At 37.8% G+C, this 9,669-nt stretch overlaps 1 protein-coding gene across 1 annotated transcript in view; it reads right to left on the reverse strand.

Annotated features, from left to right (window-relative positions):
- The window catches only part of SEL1L2 (SEL1L2 adaptor subunit of ERAD E3 ligase), a 186,409-nt gene that overhangs the window by 69,419 nt on the left and 107,321 nt on the right, over window positions 1–9,669 (reverse strand). The window contains exons 6-9 of the mRNA XM_042781728.1: window positions 9,446–9,505; window positions 9,274–9,355; window positions 7,968–8,122; window positions 7,286–7,342 (exon numbers count right to left, since the gene is read on the reverse strand). Coding sequence (XP_042637662.1) covers window positions 7,286–7,342; window positions 7,968–8,122; window positions 9,274–9,355; window positions 9,446–9,505 — 354 coding nt within the window. The remainder of the gene's footprint in view (window positions 1–7,285; window positions 7,343–7,967; window positions 8,123–9,273; window positions 9,356–9,445; window positions 9,506–9,669) is intronic.

Genomic DNA, 9,669 nt, shown 5'->3' on the forward strand with positions numbered 1-9,669 from the left:
GGTCTGTTCAAGTTTTCTATCTCTGAGTGGGATAGTTTAGGTAGGTCTTGTGATTCTGGAAACTTGTCCATCTCTTTGAGGTTCTCAAATCTGTTGGAGTACAGTTTTTCATAATATTGTCAGTATCCTTTTTTATTTCAGTTGGTTCTGTTGTGATGACTCTATTTTCATTTACAATTCTTGTGATTTGGATCTTCTCTTTCTTTTCTTTTGTTTGATCTGCCAATGGTTTATCAATTTTATTAAACTTTTAGAAGAACCAGCTTTTTGTTTTGTTGATTTTCTCTATTTTTGTATTCTGTTTCATTTATTTCTGCTCTGATCTTTATTATTTCCTTGCTTCTAGATACTGTAGGATACTTTTGTTCTATTTCTAGTTCTTGGAATTGATGCGTTAGAGTATTGATTTTGTTTATTTCCTCTTTTTTGATGTGTGCATTTATTGCTAGAAGCTGCCCTCTGTGTACTACTTTCATTGTGTCCTATAGGTTTTGGTATGATGTATCTTCATTCTCATTTGTTTCTAGGAAATTTTTAACTTCAGTTTTTATCTGTTCTATTACTCAGTAGTTTTGAGCAGTGCGTTGTTCAGCTTCCATATCTGTGATGCTTTCTCCTTGCTCTTCCTATTATTAATTTCTAATTTTATAGCATTGTTGTCTGAGAAGATGCCTTGTAGTATTTCAATGTTTTAGAATTTATTGAGGCTTGTTTTATGTCCTAACATATGGTCTATTCTGGAGAAGGATCCCTCTGCACTGGAGAAGAATGTGAATTGTGTTTTTGTTGGGTGAAATGGTCCGTATATGTCTATGAGGTTGAGTTGGTTGATTGTATTGTTTAGTTCTTCTGTATCTTTGTTGAGTTTTTTTCTAGTTGACCTGTCCCTCTTTTAAAGTGATGTGTTAAAGTCTCCTATTACTACTGTAGAGTTGTCTATTATCCCTTTTAATTCAGTTAATATTTGCTTCACGTGTTTTAGAGCACTTTCATTGGGTGTATATATATATTTATTATTGTAATGTCTTCTTTGTCAATTGACCCTTTCAGCATTATGTAATGTCCTTCTTTATCTCTTATGATGTTTTTCATCTTAATGTCTATTTTGTCAGAAATTAATATTGCCACTCTTGCTCTTTTTTGGTTTCCATTGGCTTGGTATATTTTTTCATCCCTTAACTCAATTTGTTTTTATCTTTGTGTCTAAGGTGGGTCTCTTGTAGGCAGCATATCGATGGGTCTTCTTTTCTTATCCAGTCTGCCACTCTCTTTCTCTTGATAGGTGCATTTAGTCTATTCCCATTGAGTGTAATTAGTGATAAGTATGAATTGATTGCTGTCATTCTATTGTGTTTTTTTGTCATGTTGTTGGTGTTTCCTTGGTTCATATACTTTTCTGTGCTGTGTTTGGTTTGTTGGCTAATGCTTTCTCCCTTTTCTTCCTTATTGTTGGTTTTGTGCTTATTAAACCCGTATGCTTTTCTTCCTTCTGGATTTGCTTAGCGAGATTGTTAGTTTTCTTGGTGGTTACCTTGGAGTATATTCTTTTTTGCACATTTTTAGAACAGTGCATACTGTGAAGATATTGTCCTGTTTTCCTCTCCATTTGGAAGTTCATACCTAGAAGTTTTATTCCCTCTGATAGGTTAGTTGCTTTTGTTGTGTGCTGATTGACTTCTTTGGTTTTTAGAGTACAATGGTTTATGGTCTTATTTTGAGTTTCTACTTCTGATTTGGTTTTAGTGTTGATGCCATGTATCTTCATTTTGTTGATCTCTGCTGTGGGTTCTCTATTGGAAGAACTTCCTTAGGCATTTCTTGTAGGGTTGTTCTGGTTTTTACAAAATCTCTTAATTTCTGTTTGTCTGAGAATGCCTTGATTTTGCCCTCATATATGATGGATAATTTGGCTGGATATAGGATTCCTGGTTGGAAGTTCTTTTCTTTCAGTGTTTTATATATGCCATCCCATTGCCTTCTTGCCTGCATGATTTCTGTTGAGTAATTGGAGCTTAGCCTGTTTGATTATTATAAGTAATATTTCTTTTGTCCTGGGCAGCTCTCAAAATTTTTCTTTGTCTTTGGTTTTGGAGAGTTTGATTATAATATGCCTCGGTGTTTTTCTCTTGGGATCTATTGTGTATGAGGTTTTATGAGCTTCTTGGACAAATACATTTTCTTCTTTCATGATATGTGGGAAGTTTTCTGTTAGCAAGTGTTCCACAATTTTCTCTGTGTTTTTTTTTACCTCTTCTTGTTCCGGAATTCCAATGAGTCTTATGTGGTTTCTTTTCATGTCGTCCCATATAATTGTTAGGTTCTCTTCATTTCTCTTAAATCTTTTTCTCCTTTTTCTTTATACAGGCTGGTATCCAGGGATTTGTCTTCTAGTTGGTATATGTGTTCTTCAGCCAGTTCTAACTTACTCTTTTGTGCTTCTACTGTGTTGTGTAATTCTGTAATTTTGGTATTCATCTTCTGGATTTCTATCTGCTGGTTTTGTATGAGTTCTGATTTTGCATTAATATTATTATTTTGTTCTTGAATGATTTTCCTGAGTTCTTTCAGGGAACTGTCTGTGTTCTCCTTGTTTCTGTTTGGAGTTTCCTTAGGCTCTTGTAAAGCTCTGTAAACATATCTTCTAAATTCTTTCTCAGATTATTCTATTGCCTCCTCTTCCTCCATGTTTAATGAGACCTTTGTTTGTGGTTTTGCTTCTAATGCCTTGTCCTGTTTTTTGTTTGTTTGTTTGTTTGGTTTGAGGTTGCCTTTTGTTTCCTAGACATTTGAGGTTGTCTTTAACTGTTCGTTATGTATTGATTTGTTTTGTCTTGGTTTTATGGTCTAATATTTTGAAAAGGTGAAGCTGGTGTATTTTATTTTTTTAGTTATTAAGTCAGGTATGCTGCGTTGCTCTGAAGTTTTCTTTGTGATAGTGGAATCAAAGTGTGGAATGTGGATATGGGTTTCTGTTTGTAGTAAAGAGGGTTTAGAGTTTGAACTGGGAGGTTTTATGTTGGCTGAATGTGGTTTCTTCTATTGGATGAGTGAAGCTATTGGTGGAGAAGGTGGGAGCAGAAGAAGGAAAGCTCACTGTTGATAGGGGTGGTTTCTAGGGCTTTGAGTGGGCTGCTACTGATAATGTCATACTATTATTTACAGGCCCACAGCTCAATTTCAGCAAAGACTCCAGTTGTTAAGGGGTTGCCACTTTCTGCCAGGCTCAGATACAAGCAAAAACCCCTCTCCTGAGGCCCCTTGGCACTGAAAAGCCGACCCAGGACAATTTCCCGGCTCTGCAATCCACTGCAGGGACTTCTCTCTCTGGTCCCACACACCTGTGATGCTGGCCCAACTAGCCCAGACGATGATCTGCTTCAGGAATTCCTGTGAGGGTTCAGCCACCTGTGGCACCAAAGATCTGCTTGGTTTCAGTGGCACTGGAGTCGGGAGGGTACCCACTAGTAATCTGTGGTCCCAATAGTACTGATAAAGTCAAGTGCAGGCTTCTCAGTGCCACTAAACTGACCCAAGCCTACTTGGTGTCCCGCTGCAGGGGCACCTCCCTGGGCCTGCCCACCTGCAGCACCAATGGACTCTCTGCTCTGGTTTCAGTGGCACTGGATGTGCCTGTTTGCACCTAGCTGACCCAAGTTACCGATAAAATCAGGTGCTGAAGGTAGATCCTTGGGGTGATTGCTGGTATGTTGGTGTGGTTGCTGGTATGCTGGTGTGGTGTGTCTTCTTCCTTAACCCAGGGAGGTCTTGGATGGCCACTCTCGCCTGCTGGTCACTCCCGCAGGGAAGTCTCTGATGGCCTTTTTCAGCTTCCTGTTGGCGCCCCACAGGATAGATCTTCTGATCTTGTTATTTTTTCCCCTGTCCCTTTCTCCTTTCTAATTCTACTCCTCTGAGTTTGGTGCACTCTGACTCAGTGAGCTGTTCAGAGCACCAGAATCACTAATTCAAACTGCTGTACCTAGTTTTTCAAGCACTAAGATGCTAGAGGGAAATAGTGTGGTGATTACTGATGAGACTCCATTTTGAATCCTCAATCAAGAAAATTCTTGAAGAAGACTTGAAGGAGAAGAAGCCAGACAAGGGAAAGCTGTGGTAGTAGCCTTTCAGAAATCATGTTTATTCTTTTCCCTTTCCCCTCTCCTCTGTATATTCCCTGACATTCCAAGTTTTTTCAGGCATAACTAAACTGTGGTAAATTGCAAAGTGACCACCATACTTTAAGAGGAAAGAACTATTTTCCTACCCTTTGAATCCTGACTAAACTCATAGTCTTGCTTTGGCCAAAAGAATGTGGCAGTAGTGATTTGTGAGTTCCACACTTAGGCCTCAGGAGACATCTGTTCTTGTATTTTTAGAATCTATTAACTGTCATTGAAAAGCTTGAGCAATCTGCTAGGAGATGAAAGTATGTGGAGAGATACTCCAGTCACAGATGAGGCCACTATAAGCCAGCCAAACCCAGCTAACACCCCAGCCAATCCCAGATACATGAACAAGCCCAGCCAAGACTAGCCTGAGCCTGGCCCTCAGCAGAAGAATTACTCAGCCAAGTCCAGTCAAAATTGCTAACCTGCATAAGTCATGAATTAAATAAAAGGTTATTATTTTAAGCCATCTAAATTTGGAGGTGGTGTGTTATGCAGCCTACGCTAACTGATACACAAACTAATCAGTCTTGTGGTTTGAGATCTTTACTGGAGCCTTCCATGCAAGTTCAGATTTATTAGGCTGAGGAAACCCTGTGCTTGCCACAGCATGTGCCTGAACCACTGGGTCAGTTCTGGAGTTAAACCAGCTTTGTTGGACTCTCTAGTTAGGAAGCATGAAGCCTAAGCCATTATGAGAAAGTTAGAGTTGAAAGAAACTGGAAGCATTGTCATTTTTCCCTTCTGCCTTATAAAGTAGGAAACTAAGATTTTACAGTAGAGTTTTTTTTTTTAATTTTTGTTTTTGTTTTCCCAGTCAAAGGAAGCAAGGTTTAATGGAGAGAGCATAGGCTTTGAAGGCTGAAGGCAAGTTCAAATTCTGCTTTTTAACAACCTTAATTCCCAGCTATGAGACTTGAAGCAATTTGCTTCATTTCTCTAGCCCCAGTCCCTCATCTGTAAAGTATAGATTAAAAAACCTCTGAGAATGAGTTGTGATATGGTTTAAAAACCAAACTCCCTGCTATAGAGTCAAATCCAACTCATAGTGACCCCTCCTTGGGTTTCTGAGGCAGTATCACTACAGAAGTAGATTGCCCAATCTTCCTTCTGAGGAGTGGCTGGTGGGTTTGAACCACAGCCTTCTGGTTAGCAGTCAAATGCCATAGGCATTATGCTACTAGGCCCCCTCTTTTTGTTCCTCCCTCTCAACCAAGATGAGGAGATGGGAGAGCAGGAAATTTGATAAACTGACTCCTTCCTTCAAGGTAACATGAAGCTCACAGAAGAGATTTTGCTACTCCAGGACCAAACACCTTCCATGCCAGTCCTAGAACTACCCTCATCTTCATGGAGAGGCAACTGCAGCTCCCATCTGGTGTTCACAGTGGCTGAACCTGACAAAAGTGCTTAACTTAGGGTCAATAAGGTTTTATTTTACTGCACAAAGATTGGTGTGTCCTCTTTACAGGTGAGGTTTGGGTGTCTTCATATTCTGACAAATTTCTTATAATGGAAAAAGGAGACTTCCTCCCAGTTATGAATCCCATAATTAACAAGAGAAACTCATTGCAGGCTAAAATCTAACTGCAGTAATACTGTGTATCCAGAACTTCCCACCTAAGAAGTTAAACTCTTGGTTATGATTAGGATTTAAAAAAAATTTGAAAAGGCAAACAATTTATTGTGCATTTATTTACCACAATAAAAAAAGTGAAAAAAGCCCCCAAACTTAAAGCCTTCCAACTGAGATATCTCAGGATGCATATTCTTATTTAAATTGCTGCCAATTTTGTTACATTTTATAAGATTAACTTTGTTCAACATTTACCTAAGGTTTACTGTACTTCATATAAAATACAAGTTAGTGTGACAAAGCAAACATTCATAAAATAACTAATATAAAGTAAAATGGAAAGTAAAAACAAATGAATCTTTTATGTAAAAGCTTTATAATTATGTCTATGCTTAGCTATTGCACTATGAATAGGGTATATGTTACTTTGAGGCACTTATAAAATGACAAAGGCTGCATAATCATCTTTTTAAAAGAATCCCCAGTTGCTACCCTACATCTGTGATGATCTAAGGCTTTGAAACTATAATCAGACTCTAGACAAGACCTTATACTGTGACTCTGGCATCTTAGGAGGTTCCTTTGTAGGTCAAGTTTATTTGCTTATTCCTCCATTATAAATCTGAATTGTTCGTTAATCTTCTAACCTCAGTGGGATAAGGTAAGGTTAAGTAAAATGATTGAAAAGAGCTTTGCAAATTTATGTGTTGTTGTTGTTATGTGCAGTTGAGTTGGATCCAACTCATAACGACTCCTCCTTGGGTTTCTGAGGTGATATCACCTTGGAAGTAGATTGCCCAAACTTCCTTTCGAGGAGTTGCTGGTGGGTTTGAACTGAAAGGCTTCTGGTTAGCAGTCAAATGCCTTAGGCACTATAATATTTCTAATTATATCTCTGGTAGCATAGTGGCTAAGACACTTGCCTGCTAACCAGACGGCTGGCGGTTTAAACCCACAAGCCACTCCTCGGAAGGAAGGTTGGGCAATCATACTTCCGTAGTGATACTGCCTCGGAAACCCAAGGAGGGGTCACTATGAGTCGGGTTTGACTCAACGGCACATAAAAACAACAACAACAATTATATCCAAAGCAGACTGTCTTCTGATCTAGCTAAACAGGCGTGGGGCTGGTCCTCAAACTCCTTAGCAGGCTCTCCCAGGTGGAATTTCTGTATCTAGTCTTTGGGGAGGGAGACTGTCCAAGGGCAGCAAATGAGGGTATTCCTCTCACCTCATGCAAGCCTAACAGAGTGTTTGGGTAGGAAAAGTTTAGGTTCAATTGGAACAAGGATACCTCTCTGTCCAGAGTGCTCTATATCCATAATCCCCACCCTTTTGCACATGGAGGCAAATAGGAAAAAATGCCCCCTCTGGTTAATTTTGTTCTTCCGCAAAAGCTGGGAGGCAGATCTACCCAAGGTTGCAGTGATGGGCTTTCCCTAGCACCTCTTCCAGCTTTCTTTCTCCCTTTTCACTGACCCTGCCAGTCTCCCTCATGATGTTCCTGCCCATCCCATGTGGCTGAATCTTGAGATTGACTTACATAGTAATCCTGATCTAGACCTTTCCTCCCAATTAGATGTAACTGTCCAAGAGATACCTAGGAACAATAATTTTAAAAAATGATTTTAGCAGTAGTATTAATTTAAATAAACAAAGGAAAGCATATTTACTACATTAGGTCAACTCAGTTTGATATAGTTGCCATGCCATAAAAGAAGCAGGAAAAGGACTACATTTTTTATTGGTTACTTGGTTGCTGATGGGCATAAGGCCTTTTTGGTGGCAGGATGCCAGCCCATATACTAATGCTTGGGTGCATAATCCTAAGAGTCCTAACTCTTGGCTCTCAAAGGTCACCCAAATGCAGCCCCATTCTCAAAAGCAGAATGTTGCTAGACCCCGGAGGAGTTAATTCATATCAAAACTAGCATTGAATTGTACTTTTTTTTCTATAATTAAATCTAGGTTTTTTTAAAAAAATATTTTTTTTAGGAGGAATCAAATGTGAAAAAACAAAAACAAAAAAAATCTATTACTATGGCAACTGAATCTTCCAGAGGCCACAGGAACTGCAAGTGGCTGAGGGAAGAAACAGAGAGTAGGGGTGTCTCTTCTCTTTCCCATCCAGCTTGGAGCACTGTTAACCCCTAGAGGACTCAGACAGAACCAGGCCCTTTTTAATTTTCACATTCTAAAAATTCAAGATCTTCAGTATACATTACTTGTATCTGAACATCTCCTCTTTCTGCCAAAAATTTATAGTATTGATATATGTCCCAATCCAAAATTTCACTGTTAGAGCTCAGATTTTCGGGTCTTTCAGTTAGTCTCACTTTCTCCACTGGGATACCTTCAGTTTTTTCCAATTTGTCAGCAACTGTGAATAGAAACAAGCCAGAGAATAGCCGGAATATACAAGGTTGCAAGAGATAAACATTAACTTAGAGAAAACACTTTTAAGCCTGTTGGCCTTAAATTGTGCAGAAATCTGGTCCACTAACAAAAAGAGAATATCTTTGTAAAATATCAAAATTTGATGACTTTTGTTTATTTTTTTCTGAGAAAAGGGCATGAAACCCAGTTATTCTTTGCAGCACATACAAATATTGTACTAACATATACAAGACCCTATTGAAAATCTTGCACTGGCAGCTCAAGAAAAGAGGAGACCCCTCTACCACTGACCTTTCCCAGGACTGAAACTAGAAAATGAGAGTAATAACTGCTACTTACTTTCTATGAAAATATAAAAATAAATAAACTCAAATACACCTTTCAAAGTATGCAGTGTGAAAGATATACATAGTGATGCTAGTTTCATTAAGCATAGGAAATGATCTTGTGTTATATAGCATTTTAAATTCAAAAGTAGTTTCTTTTTCTCTCCTTCTCTTCTCAAATCCTAATAGTGCCAAAGATGTCTATTTAGATGTCATTTTGATTATAGAAATTAACCAAATGGACTTGATCTTATTCACTTTTGGAAAACTTAGAAAAAATCTATTATGTTCAGTGATGTTGAAACATGAAATGTTACATACGATCTTGAAAATGATCCTAGGAACATATATTAGCCTCATGCTCTAGTTCTAATAGGCAATGAATACTGGTTGAATTGTTCTCAAGTGCAGTGATAGAAATCTCAATGTTTGTGCCTTATATTTATTTCCTTAGCAATTTTTAACAAGTCATCTGTATTCTCACTGTTGGAATGAGGAAAACTGCTTAATATTTATTGGCATTACATTCAATGCACAGCTTAAGGAAAGACCATCATAAAAATGAGTAAAAGAGAACCTGTTTAGGCATATGTACTACAAAAAATAAAACATGAGTAAAATTTTAAACTTTTGAAAAATAACTACAAAGCAATCAGAAACTCTAGATGGTATTCAAAGAATTGTATTATAATTGATATTAAAAGGATTTTTTAAAATATTTTCATAAATTTATGTCCACTGGTATTGATTTTTTAAAAATGATTTGGCAAATTTGTTTATCTTGAAGTAAATTATGAAGATTACTCACTGTAATCTGCCACTTTCTTGTAATGATTTAGGGCAACTTCACAATTCTGTAGAACATTGATTCCTGACAAATATCTGTACCCCTGAAACACAGGCATATATATTCTTAACATTATGACAATGCTATATTTCTAGAACATTTACTTAGGCCCAAGAGTATTTAATTTACGAACCAAAATCATTTGGGACATCATGCTTCCTCCAGCACTTCCAAAGGTATAATATATCAGTGCCTAAATTTAAAAAAAAAAAATTATCTTGGTCAACCTCTAAACATGTTTATTCCTAGCCTAGAAATGAACCTTGAATCACTCCAAAATAAATTCTAAATTCCCCTCTCTTCTCTATAAAGATGAGTGCCACTTAATTGGGAGCTTCCCAAGCTCTAGAGTCTGTG

This window comes from Orycteropus afer, unplaced genomic scaffold (assembly GCF_000298275.1).
Source record: "Orycteropus afer afer isolate SDZICR_OR568_19922 unplaced genomic scaffold, OryAfe1.0 scaffold00158, whole genome shotgun sequence".
In the NCBI taxonomy this organism is placed as follows: domain Eukaryota; kingdom Metazoa; phylum Chordata; class Mammalia; order Tubulidentata; family Orycteropodidae; genus Orycteropus; species Orycteropus afer.